At 34.2% G+C, this 25,846-nt stretch overlaps 1 protein-coding gene across 1 annotated transcript; it reads left to right on the top strand.

Annotated features, from left to right (window-relative positions):
* Positions 1 to 12,408: 12,408 nt before the first annotated feature.
* On the top strand, positions 12,409 to 19,277 carry LOC123538165 (uncharacterized). Its single transcript, XM_045322136.2, has 2 exons — positions 12,409 to 12,919; positions 15,306 to 19,277. The coding sequence occupies exons 1-2, from the start codon at positions 12,616 to 12,618 to the stop codon at positions 15,839 to 15,841; spliced, it is 840 nt and encodes a 279-aa protein (XP_045178071.2). The 5' UTR covers positions 12,409 to 12,615; the 3' UTR covers positions 15,842 to 19,277.
* The last annotated feature ends 6,569 nt before the right edge of the window (positions 19,278 to 25,846 follow it).

Genomic DNA, 25,846 nt, shown 5'->3' with positions numbered 1-25,846 from the left:
ACATGAATGAGCGGGTTATCCGCTCTTTTTTCATGTTCCCTTGTTGGACTCGCGGCGGGTGGGGGCTGCGAGTGACGAATTTTAAACATTTAATATGGAAAACCAAAATAAAAAACGACCGCATACCGAAACAGATTCTGACGGCACGGAAGGTGAGAATCTCACCGACCATACACTTCCAACATGGCATTTCCGCGATTTCTTTTTGATCCAGTCAACAGACGAAACATTCAAAAGGGTCAAGCCTTTCGCCATTTAAAATTGAAAAAACCATCGAAGGTATTGCTGGTGTACCGAAATCAGTAAAAAAAACTGCGAACTGGTGATCTGCTTGTTGAAGTTGGAAGCCTCACATTCACGAAATTTACTTTCCTTAACTTCATTTTACAACCGGCCATGTAAGTGCATTGCACACCGTACTTTGAACACCTCAAGGGGGTCATTCGTTGTCCTGACCTTGCAGGGGTTTAGGAGACGGAGATTGTGCAAGGCCTTTAGATCAACAATGTCACTGCTGCTAGACGTATAAAAAATCAAGCGATTAGGAAAAGAAATTCACACAAATACTATTATTCTTACATTTGGCACTCCTTTTCTTCCTTCAGTCGTAAAGTTGGATACCTCATCACAAAAGTTACAAACTATATTCCTTTTCCTCTTCAATGCTATTATTGCTTTAAGTTTGGGCCCCAATGAGAAAATGCAAAGGCGATTCCCACTTGCCCAAAATGCGGACAGGATGGACATTCTCATGACCAGGGAACTTGTAGTCGTCCATTGCGTTGTGTGAACTGAAACGAGCCACATTCACCCAAGTCTCGTGATTGCAAGACATGGAAATGGGAAAGGAGGTTTTTTCATGTCAAATTCACACAGGGCATTGGATTTCCCAGAAGCAAGACAAATTGCCAATGCCAAATTTACATCCCCAAACACTCGCACAAACTTTTTTCATCAATAACAAAATCTGTTCTAGCAAATCAACACAGTGCATTGATGCCTGTACTCAAAAGATTCAGTGACTGCTCAACAAAATCCAACTCAAACTTCTGTACCAAATGAAAGCCTAAAGTACCAGCAAAACCTTCAGAGGCATCTCAACTTCAAAGGGCAGCTGCTAAACAACACTCCCACCAGCTATACAAAATGTTCCTAAGTATTCAGGTACGCCGTCGTCACGACAAAACGTTTCATCAAACACTAATCAACGGGGGGGTGAGTCAAAACCCAAACAAAAAATTGAGAACTGATGGGTTTGGAAAGGGATAAAATGATCCATACAAACCCATAACCGGTTCCCTCATGATTTTGAACCGGTTAACAGGGAAATGATGACGATCCGCCTTATCTCCCCCGCCAGTTTAACCAGCACAAAGGGGGGGAAAAACAAAAGGTTTTCCCTCCTGAGTCAATGCAACACTAATTTTTTAAATTTTTCCAGTCGTTAAATTTTTATTTGCCATTGAAAATGGAAAGTAAAATTATCCAGTGGAAATTGCGTGGACTTAAGCAAATTATAATGAATTCTCTTCTCTTATCAAAATATAATCCTTCACTTATATGCCTTAGTGAAACATTTTTAAAAAGGAAAAAGGACAAAATAGCTTTCAAAAATTATTCAGTGTATAACTTCTAAACACTAACACTGATAGGGCGTCTGGTGGTACATCTATTTTATTAATAATGCAGTCCGCACAGACATATTGTTCTAAATACAAGTATCCAATCAGTTGCAATAAACGTAATATTACATTGCCCGATTACTATCTGTTCGATTTACATACCCCCCAAATATAAACTAAATTTTGAAGAACTTGATGATCTTATAAAACAATTACCACAACCATTTTTGCTTATGGGAGATTTTAATGGTCATATGAATTTGGGGCTGTTCTGACAGCAACTAGAGGTAAAATTATTGAAACTTTTATTGAAAGAAATCCCCTCTGTTTATTAAAATTGATAAATCCAAAACTTATCTTCATCCTGAAAACAGGTAACCTTTCTTCGCTTGATTTGACATTTGTCAACCCGAACATCTTTCTTGATTTTTGAATGGAAAGTACTGGATGTTTTGCATGGTAGTGACCTTTTTCCCAAATATTATTTCAAATATTCTAATCTGCCATCAGACCACCCTTCATTTTAAATTTTAATAAAGCTGATTGGAAGCAATTTGAAACGCTATGTAAAAATGATTTGACTTTGGAGAATTTTTACTAATTTTTATGCTCCCATTGATCGGTTTTCATTTTCTTCTTTTCCGATATTGCTGACAAGTCCATTCCTAAAACTTCAAGAATTGGTAAACATAAAAATAACCCTTGGTATAATGATGATTGTAAGACTGCTGTTCGAAAACGTAGAGCGGCAATTAAAAAGTTCAATATACCGGCCGACGTAAGAAAACTTACAATCAGTTAGGATTCTGAGAGCAAAAGCTCGCAGAACTATAAAACAAGAAAAAGAAAAAATCAGGCATTCATACGTTTCAAAACTTAATTCTAGGTCATCGGTTAAAAAAGTCTGGGAAATGATTCGCAAAATAAGTGGAAAAGGAAAATCAAAATGTTTCCTATTTTCAAGCCCAGCCAGTCTATTGCATCTAGCAAGGAGGACATTGCCAATACATTGGGTTTAAAACTTTTTTAAAAACTCTTCATAAAACAATTATGATAAAAGGTTTCAAACATAAATCGACTAAAGAAAGCAAACCTTTAAATTTTGATTCAAATAATGATGAAGATTATAATAAATCTTTTTCACTCCCCAGAATTGCTTGACGCTTTAGATAAATGTCACGATACCGCAGCTGGTCGGGACAAATTCATTATCACTTTTAAAACATTTACCACAAAAATCATTAGACCTCCTACTTGAAATTTATAATATTACATGGAAAACTGGCATTTTTCAGTTTCCCTGGAGGGGAAGCTATAGTTTTTCCAATACCAAAACCGGGAAAGATGCACTAACCCCAGTAATTATAGACCGATTGCACTTACAAGTTGTTTATGTAAAACGCTAGAACGTATGATCAATTCTAGACTAGTTTGGTATCTTGAATCTCAAGGCCTAATTACAAATTTTCAAAGCGGTTTTCGCAAGCAGCGAGCACAACTGATTCATCTTGTTCGACTGGAAAATTTTATTCGTGATTCATTTTTTAAAAAAGAGCATTTAGTGTCTGTATTTTTCGATTTAGAAAAGCCTATGACCTACATGGAAAATGGTATTATGAATGATCTTAACGACTTAGGTTAAAGGTCGTTTCCAACATTTATATCGCAATTTTTTCAGATCGAAATTTTAAAGTACGTGTTGGTTCTACCATTTTGACTCTTTTGGCAAGAACAGGGAGTTCCACAAGGTTCTATTTATCTGTCACAACTTTTTGCATCAAAATTCATAATATTGTGAAATGTTTGTCCCCAGGGATAGATTGTTCATTATATGTTGATGACTTTCTTTATTTATCGTTCAAAAAATATGCGTACGATTGAACGCCAATTACAGCAGTGTTTGAACAAAGTTCAAACTTGGGCCATGGAAAATGGTTTTAAAATTTTTTCCCAATCAAAAACTCAGAGTTTTCCTCTTTTGTCAATTACGGAAACAACATTGTGACTCTGAGCTGTTTTCTAAATGGTACAAAAATACCCGTTGTGGACGAAGCAAAATTTCTTGGTGTTATTTTTGATAAAAAGCTTTTTTTTATACCACACATAAAATACCTGAAAGCCAAATGTTTGAAATCGTTGAATCTTTTAAAGGTAAATTTCAAATTTTGATTGGGGAGCAGATCGCAAGGTTTTGTTAAGACTGTATAGAGCTTTTTATTCGATCCCCAAACTAGATACGGTTGTGTTGTTTATGGTAGCCAGAAAATGTACTTACATATGCCGGATACTATTCATAATCAAGGTCTTCGTATTGCACTTGGCGCATTTAGAACATCGCCTGTTTAAAGCTTGGTATGTTGAAAACAAACGAACCCCCCCTGTATCGAGACGTGAAAAAATGCCAATTGCAATATGCTTTGGGGTAGCTGCCAACAAATCCAACCCTGCTCATAAAATCATTTTTTAAACCCAAATACCACCCATTCGTATGACAGAAAACCAAAACAAATTTAACCCTTTTTGGATTTGCATTGATAATTCTATGAAGGAAACAGATTTTGAATTTGATGATGTAAAAGATAATTTAGTTCTGAATAACACCCCATTTGGGTTCTTAATTCTCCAACAGTTCCTTTTTGATTGAAAACCCCATTGAAAAGGCTGAAAAAACCCTGAAATATTTCCAAGTCCAAATATAACGAAATCAAGTCGGCTTAAAAGATCATTTTTCTATTTATACAGATGGTTCAAAAGATGATTCAAAGGTTGGATGTTTCCGCCGTTAGTCATCTGCATCAATCAAAATTACGTTTTCCAAATAAAAGTTACAATTTTTTTAGCAGAAGCAAAAGCAATTGATTTGGCCCTTAATTTTATTTCAGAATATAATGAAGAAAAGTTTTATCATCTTTTCCGACTCACTTTCTGTATTACAATCAATACACAACCCTAATACAGAAAATCCTCTCATTCAAAAATTCTTCTCATGGTTCATGAACTATTTTTTTAAAAAGTCCATCATTTTTCTGTTGGATTCCTAGTCATGTTGGTATTTATGGAAATGAAGATGTTGATACTGCAGCAAAGAAATCACTTTTATTAAATCAATCTAAATTGAAATTACCATATACTGATTTTAGGTCAAAAATCTACAAATACATTTTAACTAATGGCAGTCCTCCCTGGAACAATGCTTCGTTCAATAAACTTGTGAAATTAAACCTACTTTAGGTGATGGCACCAAGGAAATAGATCTGTTCGCAGGGAGGAAGTTGTTCTTTCTCGTTGTCGAATAGGTCATACTCGGTTGACTCATTCGTATTTGCTGAAACAATGAAGATCAACCTGAATGTATACCATGTCAAACACCACTTACTATTAAAATATTTTTTAAACGACTGTTTTGACTTCGATCCACAGCGCAACTCATACTATAATGTTGAATCTCTAAAAGAGCTGTACGAGCAAATTTCAGCCCACAAAAATTTTTTCAGTTTTTGAAAGAAATAGGTATTATATCATAAAAATCTGAACCTTTTTTGATTTTTATTCACCGCTTTTAACTTTTTAATGTTTGATTTGATTTTTACACTATTTATGTATTACGCTTTTACTTCAATGGTTTTTTTTGCTTTGCAATTAACGTAATCCATTTAACATTTTCTCGGCGATATATGACCTTTTTGTGTCGATTCGCCGTAAAACCCAACTCATTCATCATTCATTCTTAACAAAATTCGTTCTTTGAAACTACGAGTACTCGGTATGTTTTTACAAGGCTATACAAGTATGAACAATTTTCAGCTGTTTAACTGAATTGCTTCTTTATATCTAACATTCGTAAACCTGTCCCAAATCGAATACGCGGCCGAAAAACGTCTGCAAAGTTCTGCAAGCTGCAACCATGATTTATGAATATGTAATGTAATTTGTACTGCTATACGGCTTTCTTTTGATATGTCAATAAAATGTAAAATGCGTCAAGAAGAAATTACATGTACATATCATTAGTACAGTTGAACTTCAATGGCTCGAACACGGATCTTTCGAACACCCGGGATCGCTCGAACTCTTCTCCCGGTCCCGAATTTATTCCTTCTTTATTCTATATAGTTCTACCTCGGATCGCTCGAACTTCGAAAATTCGAACTATCGAACTCATTTGGTGGTCCCTTTGGCTCAATTACAGTGATAATTACACCTATTCAGTCGAACAGCCAATTTGTCGCCGGAATAGCTTGTGTTTACAAAGTTTTTCACACCTCTGCCTGACATTCGCCAAGCTTCCCCTTTAACCGGCGCTTGCGTAATTTTCACACGCTTATGTAATTAGCGTCGGTATACGACAAACAAATTAAACAAAGTGACTATTCCATGATTTATAAATATGTAATGTAGCCTGTCTTGCTATACGGCTTTCTTTTGATATGTCAATAAAATGCAAAATGCGTCAATAAGAAATTACATGTGCATATCATTAGTATTTTAAAGCCTTCTATTTGTATGTTAATTTTAGTGTTTTATACATAGCCTATAGCTTTATATATTACTCTTGTGGTATATTGATATTTAAAAAACTGCATATATTTCATTCATCAAATGTTGACACTTTATAAACAAAAAAACAAATGTTTACAAAAAGCTGAAGTTTAGTCGATGCCATTGTTTTTGTATTGACAGGGTCTTTTGTTGACGCCATACTTATTCCTATTTGCAGACTTCACGACACGAATTAAGGAGTAGTAAAATCGATTTTCCTCCAGCATTCAAGGAATATACCAAGCAATATCGTTAATATCAACTCAATGTCACTGCATTTCCAGATCTTTTTGTTAAACAGATTCCGATGTACTTTGAATTGTGAAACTATAGTTAACATAAAGTTCAGAAGAAAATTTAAGTTTTGTCATCTGATTTAGATTTATGTCTAAAATTGAGATGAAGTACGGGTTGCAAACGCAAATACGGTGTTTGTCTACAATCTGTGCAGGGACTATCAATTAGTTATATCAAATATGCTACTTTTGGCGCAATTCCTTATCCATACATTACACGTGCTAAAAATATTAAGTGAAAGTGAACAGTGATAAACTATAAACTGAAATTCTCCCCTGAAGTATATCTTAATCTACTGCGACCTGCATTTAGCTTCCCTGATTTCAAAGATTTGCTACAGAACCGTAACACTTTAAGGGTGACAATCAGTCAAATATCAATCGAGGCGTTTGTTTTTAACAATCTTTGTTGAAGCAAATATATTAAAACATGCAGGTGGAAATATATGAGCAAGGGCGATAAGCTCTCAAAAATGGGTTTGTAATATGAATTTTGACATGCTGATCGAAACAGACAAAATTTCTAGAGTGACAGTTGCCTCAAAACTTCAACTGAGGCGGAATTGCATAACGTAAATGTTTTACAGGCTTTTCTAACTTGTCTAAAGTAGAAAAGTAGTTTTCGCAGTACTGGAAACTTTGTCAAAAGCATGCTTTGTAAAAAGGTACATTCTAAGAATGAACCTATTGTCTTTGTTGAAATTTAAGATGACATTACTAGTAAGAAAATTTAACTTAGTGGCATGGTTATATTAACTTTGGTGTCTGGCTTAAAAATGATCGGAATCTTTTCACGATGCTCAATGTATTGTATTTTACGTATTTCTTCTTTATGGCAGATAAACGGGTGTACACCAAAATAGCTTAATACCAGCAAAGAGATAGCAACTTGCTTGACAGGGTCGTCTGCGGAATTCCTTAGTTTCAAAATAAGAAAGTGATGCTGCCAGCTTGTTGAAGGTGAAGTGCCAGTCCTTTCTTCAAATAATGCATATTACTATAGTTTTAACCAACTTTCTAATATGACTAGCAATGCTTAAAGCATCACAATGATATTATGTTGACGTCACGTCGACGTGACATTTAGCGCCATGCACGCATTTCAGATTTGATCAAATATTTTACTTAAAACATGTTTAAAACGAAATCTCATATAGCAACAATGGCTTGATTAATTTACACACATACTGAGCTGGTAATTCTTATGCAGTATAATTCGCCATCATCTGTGCTCTACTGGAACTACTCCGCAAGACGTACAAATGTATTATCATTTCCGGTCCTGTCGTGTACAAACAGAGGAGAGTAAGGACCTATCATTTGGCGCCATACATGCGCCAAGAAACAGTTCTTTCATATCTAATTTAAATTTCACAATAATAGACATATTAGAATCGAAATAATTTATAGCAAAACCGTGTTTGAACACTGTATATTCCCTATATTGTTAAAAAAATTTGTCCGGCGATGTAACTTTCATTATTGTCTCTACATGTCGACTTGTATTTTCTCCGAATGAGCATACCAATAATCGGATGTTTCAACATAACATTGTAGCGGCTGTTCAAGGGTAATACTTTCGCAATGCCGGATCTGAAAATGTTCTTTGTCTTGCTAGTAGTCAAAATGAAATAATATTGAAACTGAAACTGAATAATTTGATTAAACGCCTATTTTTATACAATGATATATTCAATGGCGTTGTACATAATAATAATAGTTATCATAACAATATTAATAATGACAATAATAATAATAGCAGCCTTATTGTAAACAGTCATGACCGCACCCCTCCCCTTGAGGTCCTTTTACCCCTATTGCCAATAACAGTGCTTAAAGCAACTGGTACGCACAGACGAGATGCAGAGATGCATACAAAGGTTCAATTCTCAACCCCCCCCCCCCCCCCCCCCCCCCCCCCCCCCCCCCCCCCCCCCCCCCCCCCCCCCCCCCCCCCCCTCTTCTTCCCAGTTAATGGTGCCATCGTACTTTCGTAGGTTTAATATTGTCACAGTATTGTAATACATATGTAAAATACATTTCTCTGTTATCCAATCAGACAAACACAAACATCTATTTCAACTTCATTCTAACCTGCTATTAAGTTTAAGTGAATTAAACTCCCTGACACGGTCCTGTGTTTAAAATTATCCCCAAATATACCTTTTAGCTATGGGCAATATGACATTTATTGAACCGATAGTTATCTGACAAGGTTTGTTTATCATTTGATCTCTGTGTCCTTATACAATGTATCAAATTTGTCACGTTAAAGAAGCAGTTCATTTCAAACAAATGACTACATTAAGGTTGAGATCAGTTCTACGTTATCAGTATGCGTAACAAGATATAAAATACATTGAGAAAAACTGTCGTAGGTTTCGTACAAATATAAATAATCATCAGTAAATTGTCTGATACTGATAGCATCCCATATGTCACATGGACAGTTTGCAGACAAATCATTTGCCTGTATCAAAATATGCATGTACTCATGCATCATGTTGCTCTAGTGTAAAACTTGTTCTGCAGTCTACACTAATAAACATTATGTTTCTAACATCAAGGCTAGCTTATTCACATGAAATGTCATTTACAAAAGTTTTACAACAGTTTTACCATGTTTACGAACGGTATATTCCTTTGCTAATGTTTCGTTCTCTCACAAATGTTCTAAGACATTTACATACATCGCGAGACTTGAAAGTATGCACGACTTTCAAAGATGTAGTTTTATTATTCTAATTGCTAAACTTTTTTGCTCATAAGTACTATATTTGTCTAAGAAACATTTACAGAAAATGTGAAGTGAAGCATATCAAATTATTATAATGTGCCAGTAAGGATTTTCTGAAAAGGTTACCTGTTGCATACTTTATTAAATCTAATTCTTTATAACACCATAGAAAAACAGTTACAGATTTAACAGGTTAAGAATACTGGGAAAATATAAATATTCAAGAGACACCAATTGTCTGATCTTTTTGGTATAATCAGTCAGCAACATCTAATTCCAACGAACAAGTAACATTTATTTGATATAAACGAAATGGGCATGACAGTGATATTTTCATATTTTCCCATTATTATATGGTTAGTAAGACAAATGTTCGCAATAGCCCACTAGTAAATAGGAACAAAATTACTGGTATTCGATAGGGACGGGTCTCCAATTATGGAAGAATTCCGTTCGATTTCAACTGACTTAATTGCATCGCTAATTGAGTATCGCAGTAATGAAATCCATAGAACGCATACAAGCAGACACATAGTATATTTGGTTCGATTGATGAAATATGTAGCAGAACACCTTTTACGCACTGCAGAACTATTATCAATGAGTGATTCCAGTATCCTAATAAGGCAATATCGTAATTTGAATAATACGTGAACCTGACGCAAGAATATCTCCTGACAACTCAATTCTTCGGAAACGCCGATATCAGTAATACAACAGTCGTTAATAGTTGAAATAGTCTTTTTTTGTAATCAATAAAGATTCATGTGTTAGAGTTAACATTTTTTGGATTTTTCTAATAAGCCGGCCACATAACTGCTTTGCATGGTATGATATGATCATGATAGATTAGCTGTAAGTGATATTATCTTAGGAGAAACATTGCAAGAGATATGATGTAATTATGACACAATGTATTAATGTTTGAAACAACGATAAATTATAAGGTATAAAGTTAGGATAAATATATACTAAATGCCTACATTTCGAAAGAGCATGGAAGTTATTTCGTATATTCTCATAAATTAAAGGGAACAGAGACATATGAGTCGCACCATGAGAAAACCAACATAGTGCGTTTGCGACCAGCAAGGGTTCAGACCAGCCTGCGCGTCCGCTTTCAAAGCCTATTACAATTAGAGAAACAGTTAGCGAACAGCATGGATCCTGACCAGACTGCGCGGATGCGCAGGCTGGTCTGGATCCATGCTGGTCGCAAAGTCACTATGTTGGTTTTCTCATGGCGCGGCTCATATCTTATCAGTACACTATATGTCTCGTTTTATAAGACACAATTGTAAACATTGAAATTGTTAAACAAAATAATTATTACCTTCGCAAATATGATAGAAAACATCGTTTTAAAATCGATTTAAAGCTTGAGAAAATTTGCATTTATTTTTGTAATCTGATATAAATCGTTATGTTTCAAAATTGATAGGATGCGCGGGATGCATATGCAGTGTATGCCTGCCATCTGTCAAGGGAGGTTTTTGCCTCAACCACTTGTTAATGTTTGAGTGTAGGCAATGATATTGGTTGAGCAAATTTTAAGCTAAAATAAATAATGACAAATTGAAAATCTCCTTGGAGATATATTTGTAATTTCGTAATTCAATACGACCTGTACATATCTTTTCTTCCCTCGAAGATGTGTTTCCGACTTAAGAGAACAATGACCTGTTTCCTTAACGTCCATACGTAAGGTTATAGGTCCTGTCTTGAATGTGGATTTGTAAGCCGAATTTTGACAGTTTTTAACAGACACAATTTCTTAGTTACAACTGCCTAAAACATTGCCTTAAAAATGCCTTTTAGGCAGAATGACATAATAAGAACGTTTATCAGGTCGTCTTGGCTTGTTTAAACGTAAACAAACTTACTTAAAGTAGTTTTCAGTAGAGTCTGTGTGGCTGAATTTCCCGACCGCGCTTCTTTGCAAGTCGCCGGAATAGTTTATCCATCAACAGAATTGAGGCCTATTAATAAATGAAATACATATTGAATAAATACATACAATCAACGACTTTATCGATATCGTAATGCCTACATTTATCGTAACGAATATGGGTATTAAAGTGGATTCTTTTTTGCTTATCGAAGCGTGGCTATCGCTCACGAAGCTAATATTCGAATCAGTTTTATTCGGATATATATTAAGGATTCTGTTGTTGGTGTCGGAAAAGGAAATCGGCTACTCGCTAAATTTACCGGAAGCACAGGGGACAGCAAACACACCCAGAGTAGCGAAGTAGGCCTACCACAAAATAAACTAGTGGAAAGATATACCAGACGAGTTGCTTCAAAAATCCAAATACATTTAAAAATATTCAAGAAATAAACTAGGGATGGGGTAGAAATGGGGATTTGGGATGCTTAGGTAAAAGTCACGTTCAAAGTCTCCCTAGGCCACAACTGAGTAAGCATGAACTCGCACAGACTAACACACACACACGAACACATACAGGCAAGACAAGGAGACAAGTAGGACAAAACGAACACACAAAAAAGGGAACACTATGGCGTACCATTCAGGGACGGCCGATGGTAAGGCCACCAACTGGGAGAGCCAACCGGTATATAGAGGGTACCCTGGTGGCCGAGCGGTTAAATCACCAAACATCGCTGTGATTACGTTATTCGCACAGTATCCTCTTTTGATAAGTTTTCTAACATATTTTACGATTTTTTGATTAAAATAATTATTACATTAAATTTTGGTAGTTTATATATTACATCCTTGTAGTAAATGTGACGTGTAAGACGAAGCTACTACCTCACGTAATAAATTGCTTCTGAATGAAAAAATATCGATAAAATTTTTATACTACTTAGTAGTAACAGCTACTTCACTACGAGTTCACATATTATGAATTGATTATAGTTAACAATTTAATACTGTACATAGTCTATGAAACGGATGTTAGATATTTTCTTGTATGACCTTACAAAAATACAAATAGTAACCAGCTTTTACCGAATTTAAACTACATGCAGTCAGTCGTTTATCTTTCATACAAAAAAATTATTCCGTTAACAATAATTGAACTGCAACAATATTCCCTATCATACTTAGGAAAATATTGTTCGGTATTTGCTTTATTTACATTAACTAATGAGGTTGTTTGATGATTGCATAGATCTTATATTACGAGTGATTTCCCGCTTCTCATTGATGCATGAACTCGATATCTAACAGCTGAATGTCAGTTCGCGATAGGTAGCCGGAGAGGAAAGACGAATTGTGTATCCTGTGTCGCGCTGTCATAATAATTACTTTACAAGCAGAAGGAGCTAGTGTATTGATTATTCAATCCGGAGATTGTTTAATAGTGTCGTCTGCTGTAAATATATTTATGAGAGTTAATTGTTTGGAAAAATATTGAAATAATAAAATATCAATTACAGAGGACACACAAAAATGACTTGTGTTCTACCAGTGACACCATTTTATACAAAGGCGTTCAACAAGGATGCCAGTGCGGAGTTACAAAATAAAGGATGTGATAATTTTGATTTTGGCTGGATAAATGCTCAACATATAAATCCTGGATTATTAAGTGATCACATATACACAAGCACATGTTCGTCAGTATCGTGCCAAGATGAAGTTACAAATGAACTGTCTGCAACCATAAAACCCGTGCAATTTGATTTGCATAATGAAGAATGCCAGGACACATATATAAAGGCAATGGACAAGGAAAGACATAAACCTTTAAGAGGTTAGTTGTTTTCTTATTTCTATCTTCTGTTAATGTTGTCAATAAAATAAATGATAACTAGGGCGTTAACGCACATGTATTAGATATATGCGTTAAATTACTTAATTGCAAACGTTTCATTTTAACTGTGTTAATATTATCTTTGTACTAAGTCAGGGGTAAAGCAGTACCAATTTTATGCACAGTAGTGTTTCACAAAATGTTATTTACATCAATAAACAAAATCATTTTTCTAAAATAATTAGTCGAACGCGAGCACACGCTTAAGGGCATGTGCCGCCACTGTTATCAATTCATACTTGTGAAAATTAATTTTCCCCATTTCATCTCTATCCAGTTGACTGAGCACGGCCCATTTTGTCTTTTGAAGACTATCTGTAATGACTTCTTTTAACGAAATAAAATATCTCCTCTTATTGTCCTTTTTCGTTGACTTGGTATTCGTTTACATTATTTATGTTTAAATGTTCAGCTGACATATCCATTTAAATCTAAATTGAAAGTAGTAGTATTTTTTCCCGCGAACCTGTATAAGAATATTTTGTATCTTTTATCTAACACGTTTGAAACATCAAGATTATAACCGCGCTTCAAGGTTAAAACTTTCAACAAGCCGGATACAATAATTATTAATAAATGAGAATGTGTTTTGTCTTCCAGGTACATTTGTAGAAAAAATGAATAATATTTTAAATAAAGGTTATCACACGCTTAGCATATATATATAACACATGTAAAATATATTTCACTTTAGGTCATTGAAACAACTACCTAATCTAATTTACTACATTATATATTCTGCAATTAGATTTATGTGAATTAAACTATCTCACAGTATCCTATATTTGAAACTGTCTGCAAATGTATCTTCAGTAATGCAATATGTATACATTTAGCTTTAGGCTATATGGTATTTATTGAACTGATGGCTAATTGACAGGTCTTTATCGTTTGATCTCTGTGTCCTTATAACACATCTGTCAAACTTAGTTCAAGTAAAATTCTTAAAAATTAACTTTATAAAACCGTTCATTTCAAGTTAAATTTATATATCGAACGACTACATGTAGATTCAGACAAACTCGACGTTATTAGTGTGCATAAGGATATAAAAATGCCTCGATGAAAACTGTCATATATTTCGATAAAATACGAGATATCAGTAATAAATTGTGTTGCATTGTGCAATTACAGTATAACTTCTCCAGAGCGGTCCTCTCTTAAACAAAACCCTTTCTATAACAGCATCATCAAAATTTCCATAAGCTGAAATTTACTATCAAAATTACCTCTCCAGAACAACAACCTCTACATAACAGTCACTATTTGTATCTCCCAAAGTGTGTTGCTCTACAGAGGCTGCACTGTATTAGAATAATATAATTCAAATACTTATACCCACCCGGAAGGACGGCAAAATGTACATCAACAAACTCATTATCCTCTTATCATCAATGATCAAGTTTTCAGTACTTGTTTTGCACATCGATCTGTTTCATCTGTCCATTTTTGTAATCGGCATAAGATCTGGCATGATAAACACGTACGCGTATTGTACTTGGCGGATAAAAAGCTGTGTAATACTTTTCCTGTTTGCAAGGTTCAAGTGTGATACTGTCTCTTGTCCATGTTACTCTCACTTGTGATGGCGAATGTTCAAGTGAGGATAGAAGGAAATTCTTCGGGAAAAAACATTTCTAAGATAACAAGCAATCACTGGAATCTTCCTGATTCAAAATGATAGTAGGACCTGCTTCATGTAGCTTTCAAGAAAGGTCTCTTTTTATAATACATTGTACTATAATAAGACATGGATTAGAATGACCGTGTTTTTATTAGCAGAATCTGCCCTTCATTCCTACATGTTATATCTTCCTAATTCGTAAATGTGTTTAGTTCTTAGACTACCAAAGGCTCAAGTAACATAAAATTAATTTATTAGATTTTGACATAAACGATATATCCTATAATGACCAAAACATTCTCTGTTTTTATTCACTTGATGAGTGGTTAAATTGATCTAAAAAATGTAAAGCAGGTCTTGAACAAGATTTCAGTCACATTGAACATTTCTTCTACAGTTATCCCTTCTTCATGTCAAACTATATTATGCACATGCTCGTTGAATTTAAACGTAAAAAAATATTTTATTGTCTTCCAATTTCAATAACGTCGTTGAGAAGTATTAAAGTACCGTCTAACTTATATATCTTAAAAATATTACAGCGTTTAAACAACGTCATTTCTCATTTCTCATTAAACATTTTCTATTTTAATTGTGTTATCTAATAAGTTAAAATTAACATTGCAACTATTACTTGTTTCTTTACGTGAAATCATGTATCACACTAACTTTGTTATACTTATTCCGCTCTTTATTCCATAGGTGATAACAAGTTTGAAATTTGCAAAAAGACACAAACGAAACCAGAGCCACAACATTCAACGAAGCACGGAGTCAAAAGAAAAGCAGATGTTACGGAGCCCGAAGAATTATATATTCCATCCAAACGAGTCTCGCCATTCTTAAACACACCCAAGGAAAGAAAGGACGAACGAAAGAACATTTTGAAAATTTCAGTTAAAAAGTTAAAACAATTAGACGACCCCGAAACATTTCTAAGAAGAACAGTTCTAGTAAATAATACAATGAAAAAACTGCAGAGGGAGTTACGAGCAGAAAATCTTAGAAATAAAAATAGAAAGTATTTTAGTGGATATAAAGTACTGAACAATAATTGTATGTCAGATGCTTATTTAATTGATGATCCTTTTCTGAGTGGTGTTCATGAGAAAATCACAGACGATATGACTGACACACTCATTAATAACGTGTTACATGTAGATGATTTACCAAACAACATATCTAAAGAATCCGATATTGAGGAAGCTTATACTGTCAAAGACAGTGGAAATCTCTGAAACACTGCCGATACTTAATTAAGTCGTTCAACTTCTTCATATCGTTAAAAGGAAATTGAAGAAGTAATTCAAATACATTAAGGGTAAGAAAAGAGCGTAGCCATCATACCTGTTAAGATGATAGTTGGAGGGGGAGCAAGTAGATGCAACGGAAACAGCTGTGTATAAAACTTAATACAAGCTATTTGTGAATCCGCTTACCTAGTTCGAAATAACACTGAGACGAAACAAAACAATGACAAACTTTCAGTGAAGTAAGATTCAGTTGTGCATCTTAATCAAAGCCCAACATTCTTCACCCAGCTAACCAAGTAACGCTTACAAAATTGTCCATATAAAGTATACATACAGTTCAAAAGTATTTACGTGTTTAGAAATTGCAATCATTCAACAAGAAATTGTTTTTACTTAAATGTTGTTTAGAAATGTTGGACCTTGATCAAAAGTTGGCAAGCAAGTCATTATCGCATTCCTCCAATACATTCTTTGCTGCATTTGACATAAATCATTCGATACAAAGCCAAATGCTTTTAATAAAGAATCGTTATCTATAAATATATTCGTTGAGATCAACAGAATTATTGTTTTGGGGAATTAGGATCAGTGGAAAGCAAAGGGGTTGAGAATGAGGAGAATTCTCTTCTTTGAATACGTTTCATTTTATCTGTCTAGTCATATCTTTTTATTGGTTTAACAAATTTGTTAAAAGTACATTTCATCAACTCGTACAACTCGTACAACATATTTCTGTTTTTGTAAAATTGAAAAAAATAATGGACAGTTCAAACTGAAAGTATTATAAAGTTCCTCACCAGTTCAAATTACCTCTGAAAGTTTTAGTTGTCTCTTTTATGTTTTATGCGATTATAGATGAAACAAAGTTATTTCTCTAGAAAAATTCTTCATAAATGCAATTGCAAATCTGAATCTTTTTAACGATAGTGTACCTGACATTGTATGTAATGAAAAAAACAACAGTTTCTTTTCGTTAATTAAATTCGCAAAACTTATTTTCTCGAAACACCAATACCAGAAACTTTTACTAATGTTTAGTTTTCTCCCAAATCGTCTTAGGCATTTAAATACATTACGTGACTTTAAATGATGTGGTTTTATTTATTCTGATTGCTCAACCTTCCAGCCCATTATTACTACAATCGTCTACAAAACACTTACAGAAAATATGAAGCATATTAAGCAATTATTGTGTGTAATTTAATGCATGTTTACGTTCCAATATGTTTTTCCTTAAAAAGTTACCTGTTGCAGACCTAATTAAATGCATTTATGTATTTATCAGTTTAGCATATATTGTCTACTTTCCTGGATCTATGGCTCAAAGTTGAGATAAATATAGATATATCGTAATATTATAAAATGACTTCACACGCTCGCTTAGATTTTCTTAAATTTTAATAGAAAAGTCACAAACTATGCCTAAATATATAACAATAAAAGAAAGGGAATTAATTCAATAGTTCTGACGTCAAGGAAACAAGGGACGTAATTTCAACGTCAAACAGGGGAGTTAACGACGTTATGACGTTATTCATCTATCCGTATCAGGTGAAATGTTCCGCATGTTTAATTTCGGTTTGAAACAGTCAATAAAGTATTTTTCTTTTGTTAATCTAGCTGATAAACTGTTCGTTTTCATTTTATAAAATGGGAATAAAGTAAATTTTGGTTCTGTTGTACAGCAAATGTCTATATGACTTCTTATATATATGTACTTGCACGATTCGCTAACAGTGACCTGATGATAAAATGGATAGAATTTTAGTGAAGCTGCTTCCATTGTAATCAGAAACATTTACAGTCTACTTTAAATGAAATATCAAGGTATATTATCTTTTACATCAATTTCGTTTGAATAAAATATTCATGTTGTTATTGATATATATATATATATATTGAATGGGCATTATAGCGTTATCTCCATCCTTTTATAATGTACAACCTCTCCTGAGCGGCCCTCTCTTAAGCAAATACCTCTCTATAACAACATCATTAAAATTTCCCTAAGCTGAAATATACTACCAAATTTACCTCTCCAGAACAACAATCTCTACATAACAGTCAATTCTTGTATCTCCCAAATAATGTTGCTCTACAGAGGTTGCACTGTAATATAATTTATACTTTTAAATTGATTATAACAGTTGCAAGACTCAATTGTTTTTAATAGCACAATCTATTACAGTGATAACATTACTGGAGTTGGTTTGAGACAGGTGTCAAATGATGGAACTATTTTATCTTATATGAAATTCGATTTGATCTGACGATCTGACAAAAATACATCACTCGCTAGAATCCATTGAGAAAGGAAAAAAAGCTGTCCAATAGCACATTCGGTTGGTCTGATTCTGCAAATGAGATGGAAATAAATGCGCAACACAGCTTACGTCTTTTAGAAATATTATGCATACTTTCAAATACGTCAATAATATCCTTATAAGGCCATATAATTTAGATATTACGCTTACCTGATACAAGCATGTCTTTTGATTACGTAATTTTCTGCTTTCATATCTTAAAATCGCCGATACCACTAAGGCAATAGATTGTTAATAGACTAGTGTGTCTGTTTTTGACAAAAAGTCTGAATAAACCTCATTTTCATCTTGTAATGTTAATGTACGCTTAAAATAAATTAACGTTTGTATAGTATTTTTTTGATGATGTAATTGATATGATCTGATAATAGAAGTGAAGCATTATCAGTGATACATGTATGTTGTAATTTTTCGAAACCATGATTATTTGTAAGGTAAACATTACGACAGCTTCTTCGTGCTAATAGTGCAACCCGTAAAGATTGTCTACTATAATATGTTAACAAATTGATCTCAAAGGAACGTCTATTTTGTTAATCGGACAGACTGTATTTAGTTGTATTTATTCCCTTATATATTTGGATTTGTTTGTTTGTTTGTTTGTGCTGGGTTTAACGCCATTTTCGACAGTATTTCAGTCATGTAACGGCGGGCAGTTAACCTTACCAGTGTTCCTGGATTCTAATCCAGTACAAACCCGTTCTCTGCAAGTAACTGCCAACTTCCCCACATGAATCAGAGGTGGGACTAATGATTTCAGACACAATATCGTTTATCAAATAGCCACGGAGAACATACGCCCCGCCCGAGAATCGAACTTATGAACCCACGATCCGTAGACCAACGCTCTACCTACTGAGCTAAGCGGGCGGGCTCTTATATATTTGGAGCCTTACTCCATGATATCGAATTTGCTATTGCTTTGCTTGTTGCGTTCAGGTACATTTGGTAATCACTATGCCTTTTAGTATTAGTTCTTTTAATGTAATGATATCTAATATCAAACTTATTTGTTTGTAAAATGAAATGTAAAGTATATTTATTTGATAGGTTTACAAAGCACCTATTCTTATGTAAAATAAAATACCGGAAAAATACATTGCTTTGTTTAATGTTCTGTTCTATTCTCCAGCTGCCACATTATTTACTTGGGTGTAATTAGTGTTAAATGTAGTAAACGAAAGGCAGCGACACTGTATAAAATATTGATTCATTCTTTTATTCTTATCAAAAGAGTTCCATTTTTGTTCAGACCCACGCAAGTTTTGATTAAGGAGTGATGTGCGCTGTAGGTGATATATACAATAGTAAAATCAAACGTATTAAACAGGTAATGAAATGTCACGGAACAAAACAAAATTGATTTAACTTGTCTGCGTCTTGCATGAGCATGGATGTGTAACATTTTAGATAAAGGGTAGGAAAGCAATCCAAATTGTGTGACATAGTACAGATTAAGTCAGTAGGCATGCGTTAACGTCCAGTGGGTGGTACAGCGGAGCAGGTGTAGTAGGTGTAAAAAATGACAACAACTACACAACAGATGTAGCAATAAATATAGCTTACGCAACAGCAGCAATAACAGTAACAGAATAATAAGAATATTAATAAGATTAAGAAGAGAAGGCGGGGGAAGCAGTTTTAGTAGTAGCAGTAGCGTTAGTTTCAGCATGAGTGTTGAGAGTTGATGAAGTAGTAATTAAATAATAGTATTGTAAGTAAATTAAATTTCAACAAGAGTAGAATAATTTTATTATTACAGTGTAACTTCTGAAAACCGGACCTTCTGAAAACCGGAAACCTTTGAAAACCGCATGAAACTCAAGGTCCCGAATTTTTCTGTTCTTATTTCTATTTATTTTTAACTTCTGAAAACCGGAACTTCCGAATTCTGAAAACCGGACGATTTTTGAAGGACCGCTTATATTTCAACACTTAAATTGACTTCCGAAAACCGAACAGCAAAATTTTTGCTGGGTTAAAAATGTCACCTGTTAATCCAAAAACGCTGTCAACATGTTCTTTTGTTTATCTATCAGCAGCCCGCTTTTATTTTGACACGATAGATAATCACAATGATCATTTGATGCAAAAGTAAGCCAGCAGTCAGTGATTACTTTTATTTGTATTCATATTATGAAAACGTGATAAATTAAATATCTTAGTGTGAAAAACTTTTTTAATGTTTGAACGAAAGAAAGATAAGTGTTTGAGTTCATTCAGTTACATCGATTAAACTATGCATTGTCAACATTAATGAAATGTTGACGAACTTCGAACTCCAAAAATGGTAAATGTAAGTGGAAAATTTTTGCGTAAATGCTATTATTTAAAATATGTTCTTTCTTTGTACCCCCGACAACAAAGTTGTAAGGGGGGTATACTGGTTTCAGGTTGTCTGTCTGTCTGTCTGTCCGTCTGTCCGTAGACGCAGTCTTGTGCGCACCATCTCTCCTTATCCCCTTGACAGAATTTAATGAAACTTCACACAAGTGATCAGTACCAACAGTAGTTGTGCATGGGGCATGTTACGTTCTTTTAGAAAAAAAATTTGCAGAGTTATGGGACTTTGTTTTTTTGTTACTATACTATATACATAGACACAATCTTGTGCGCACCATCACTCCTCATCCCCTTGACACAATTTAATGAAACTTCACACAAGTGATCAGTACCAACAGTAGTTGTGCATGGGGCATGTTAGGTTCTTTTGGAAAAAAAATTTGCAGAGTTATGGGACTTTGTTTTTTTGTTACTATACTATATACATAGACACAATCTTGTGCGCACCATCTCTCCTCATCCCCTTGACACAATTTAATGAAACTTCACACAAGTGATCAGTAACAACAGTAGTTGTGCATGGGGCATGTTAGGTTCTTTCAGAAAAAAAAATTGCAGAGTTATGGGACTTTGTTTTTTTCTTACTATACTATATACATAGACACAATCTTGTGCGCACCATCTCTCCTCATCCCCTTGACACAATTTAATGAAACTTCACACAAGTGATCAGTAACAACAGTAGTTGTGCATGGGGCATGTTAGGTTCTTTCAGCGACAAAAATTGCAGAGTTATGGGACTTTGTTTCTTGTTAACATACTATGTACATACAGTTTGCATAATGCAATCTTGTGCGTGCCTAATCTACCAAACCCTTACACACAATTTAATGAAACTTCACACAGGTGATCAGTATCAACCCTAGTTGTGCATGGTGCATGTTACATTCTTTTAGATAAATATTCTGCATAGTTATGGGACTTTGTTTTTTGTTACTATACTGTATACATACAGTCTATATACATACAGTCCACATAATTATGCAATCTTGTGTGCGTCAAATTGCAATGTACTGTGTCAGTGCATACGGGGGGTACATTCATCACCTTTAGTGATAGCTCTAGTTTTATATTTGTTATTTATGTATTTATTATCCTTAATGTTTGTAATTAATTAATAAATTAATTATTTACTTTTAATTAAATTGTAAAATTAAAAAGGATAATAATCTCCTTTATCCTACGTTAACTCTTGTGCACCAAGTCCACTTCGCCTACAAACTTTCAAACTTCTGAATTCCGGAAACTTCCAAAAACCGAACTTTTAGGCTGGTCCGGAGGTCGTTCGGTTTTCGGAAGTTACACTGTATTATGTTATTAATGCTGTAAAATTGCGGCTGTTATTTGTACTTAGTACATAATTATGTTTTAGTTTGAATTACCAATTACCACACGTAAAACGTTTTCCGTTACTACAAAATATTATATATTCCGTCGCATGGTATTGCCTTCCAAAATGTCATTGTAAATGTGATCAACTCTGTTGCCACATAGCAGTAAAATACAACAACGGTATTCTTAACAAAATTCGTTCATTGAAACTACGAGTACGTTTTTACACGGTTATACAAATATGAAAATTGTCCAGCTGTTTAACTAAATTGTTCCTTTATATCTGGTTCTAACTAAACATTCGTAAACCTGACCCAAATCGAATACGCGGTCGAAAAACTTCTGCAAAGTTCCGCAAGCTGCAGCCATGATTTATAAATATGTAATGTAGCTCGTCTTGCTATACGGCTTTCTTTTGATATGTCAATAAAATGCAAAATGCGTCAATAAGAAATTACATGTGCATATCATTAGTATTTTAAAGCCTTCTATTTGTACGTTAATTTTAGTGTTTTATACATAGCCTATAGCTTTATATATTACTTTTGTGGTATATTGATATTTAAACAACTGCATATATTTTATTGATTAAACGTTGACACTCTATGAACACATCAGTGTTTTAAAAAAAAAGCTGAAGTTTAGTCGATGCCATTGTTTTTTGTATTGACAGGGTCTTTTGTTGACGCCATTGTTATTCCTATTTGCAGACTTCACGATACGAATTAAGTAATTAAAGAAGTAGTAAAATCGATTTTCCTCCAGCATTCAAGGATTATACCAGCAATATCGTTAATATCAACTCAATGTCACTGCATTTCCAGATCTTTGTGTTAAACAGATTCTGATGTATGGTTTTGCAAACATTTAAATTGTGAAGCTATAGTTAACATCTATAAAGTTTAGAAGAAACTTTAATTTTGTCCTCTGATTTAAATTTATGTCTAAAAATTGAGATAAAGTACGGGATGCAAACGCAAATGCGGTGGTTACCTACAATTTGTGCAGGGAGGCTGTTTTGCACTATCAGTTAGTTATATCAAATATGCTACTTGTGGCGCAATTCCTTATCCATACATTATACGTACTAAATATTATAAAGTTAAAGTGAAACAGTGATAAACTGAAATGCTCCCTTGAAATACATCTTAATCTACTGCGATCTGCATTTGGCTTCCCCGGTTTCAAAGATTTGCTGCAGAACCGTAACTCTTTAAGGGAGACAATCAGTTGTATCTTCAATATATATCAATCGAGGCGTTTGTCTTGGAACAATCTTCATTGAAGCAGATATAAACAAAATGCAGGTGGAAATATATGAGCAAGGGCGATAAGCTCTCAAAAATGGATTTGTAATCCGAATTTTGACATGCTGAAACAGACAACATTTCTAGAATGACAATTGCCTCAAAATTTCAACTGGGGCGGAATTACATAATTTAAATGTTTTACAGGCTTTTCTAATACCCCCTTCACATCTACGATTTTTTCTTACGATTCCTTACGATTTGCCAACTCGTAGGCAGTCGCACGCAATCGTAAATAGCTCGTCGGTAGTCGTAAATAGCTCGGCACTACTCGCAGACGATCGCAAGCAATCGTGAACGCTGAGGTAATATTTTTGACATGTCAAAAATTTCTTACGATCGTCCGCGATTTGAATTATCGGTGAATAGCTCGGAAAGAGCTCGTTACAAGTCGTAAGTATCGTAAATAACACGTAAACAACACGTAAACCACTCGTAAGCGCTCGTAAATGTATCGTAAAGACTTTGTTTTACGATTAAATAAGATGTGTTTACGAGTTCTTACGATTTCTTTCACGATGCGGTACGAGGGGTTTACGATTTGTTACGGGCACTTTACAAGTACTTTACGAGTACGTACGTATGCTTTACGATTTATGAGAGGTATAAAAGCTGCCAAATCGAACAGTTCCTTTCAGTTGCTGTCAATACGTCAAAGGAGTGAAACCTCAATCATATCTGCAACAGTGCCACCTAAAAAGAAGGTAGTCAACAAGAAGAGGAGAGTACGCTCGCCTTCGTGCAAATTTAAATTGCAAAAACATGATATTCGTAAATACTCGTATCTAACACGCAACTTCTCGTAAAAACTCGTAAACAAATCGTAATGTACTCGTAAAACCTTTGGTGAATCACAATATTCCGTAATTCACTCGCAACAGCTCGTAAATAACTCGTAAATAGCTCGTAAAACGATCGTATTGATCCGTAATTACTCGGAACAAATCGGTAATTTTAGTCGTAAATGCATCGTAATAACTCGGAATAAATCGCAATTTTATCGTAAACAGCTCTTAAATAGCTCGTAAATGTGGAGAATCGGTGAACTTTTACGATTTTGTGCAATCCGTCACAAATCGTAAGAAAAATCGTAGATGTGAAGGGGGTTTAACTTGTCTATTAGTAAAGTAGAAAAATAGTTTTCGCAGTACTGGAAACTTTGTCAAAAGCATGCTTTGTAAAAAGGTACATTCTAAGAATGAACCTATCATCTTTGTTGAAATTTAAGATGATATTACTAGAAAGAAAATTTTAACTTAGTGTCATGGTTATATTAACTTTGGTGTCTGGCTTAAAAATGATCGGTATCTTTTCACGATGCTCAATGTATTGTACTTTGGTCGTCTGCGGAATTCCTATGTTTCAAAATAAGAAAGTCATGCTGCCAGCTCGAATGTGAAGTGCCAGTCCTTGCATTACTATAGTTTCAACCAACTTTCTAATATCACTAGCAATGCTTATATCATCACAACGATATTATGTTTACGTCACGTCTACTTGACATTTAGCGCCATGAACGCATTTCAAATTTGATAGAATATTTACTTAAAAACATGTTTAAAACGAAATGTCATATAGCAAAACTGTCTTGATTAATTTACATACACACACTGAGTTGGTTATTCCCTATGCAGTATAATTCGCCATCATTTTTGCTCTACTGGAACTACTCCGCAAGACGTATTATCATTTCCGGTCCTGGCGTGTACAAACAGAGGAGCGTAACGACCTATCATTTGGCGCCATACAATAATAGACATATTAGAATCGAAATAATTTATAGCAAACCCATGTTTAAACACTGTTTATTCACTCTGGCTGTTATACCTCTTTTTTAGCCCGACGTATAACCGTCTATCGTGTATAAATAGTGTTAAAACACGGTTTTGCTATAAATTATTTCTTAACTATTATGAATTTTTGTTATGGGTTTAAGAGACACATTTACATGCACGATTTTCGTTGTGCACTAAATTAATTTTTTTTAACAATACTGTTTCCATATATCGGCCATGATAGATTATAATGCATATTAATTATCACATTAATCATAGTTCAATTTCCTATTGATATGTTCACATCAAAGTAAGGTAAACAATCATTCCCATGTGTATCTTCTTTAGGTATTGTGAAAAATTATCAAAGTTCTGACCAAGATCACAAAATGCACTGTGAGTTTCTCTCTTGATCGGTTGAAAAGGATGATAATACAGTAATTGCAAATGTGAAATTATATGTAAATAGTTACGTGCATTACGTGAATACGAAGAAAGAAAAAGTCAAATTCACAAATGATGAATTGATTATAGTTACAATTCAACAATGTACCTGGTTAGCGAGACGAATATTTAATACATTTTCGTATAGCTTTACAAAATACAAATAGTCCTTAGTTTTTTTACCGACCACTACCTGCGGTCAAAGGTTATCGTTTATCTTACACGCAAAACAGTATTTCGTTATCACTAATGAACTCTAACGTATTCCCTATCATACTTAAGAAAATATGGCTCGTTATTTGCTTTATTTACATTAACAAATGAATGATTAGCAATAGCTGTTTGATATCTGCTTATATTTTATATTACGAGTTATTTCCCGTTGCCCATGCCGCGCTTTTCATTGAAATGAATGAACTCGATATCTAACAGCTGAATGTCAGTTTCCGACAGGTAGCCGGAGAG

The sequence above is a fragment of the Mercenaria mercenaria genome, chromosome 1 (genome assembly GCF_021730395.1).
Source record: "Mercenaria mercenaria strain notata chromosome 1, MADL_Memer_1, whole genome shotgun sequence".
Taxonomy (NCBI): Eukaryota; Metazoa; Mollusca; class Bivalvia; order Venerida; family Veneridae; genus Mercenaria; species Mercenaria mercenaria.
The sequence above is the reverse complement of the archived record's forward strand: the minus strand, read 5'-3'. Positions and strand labels throughout refer to the sequence as shown.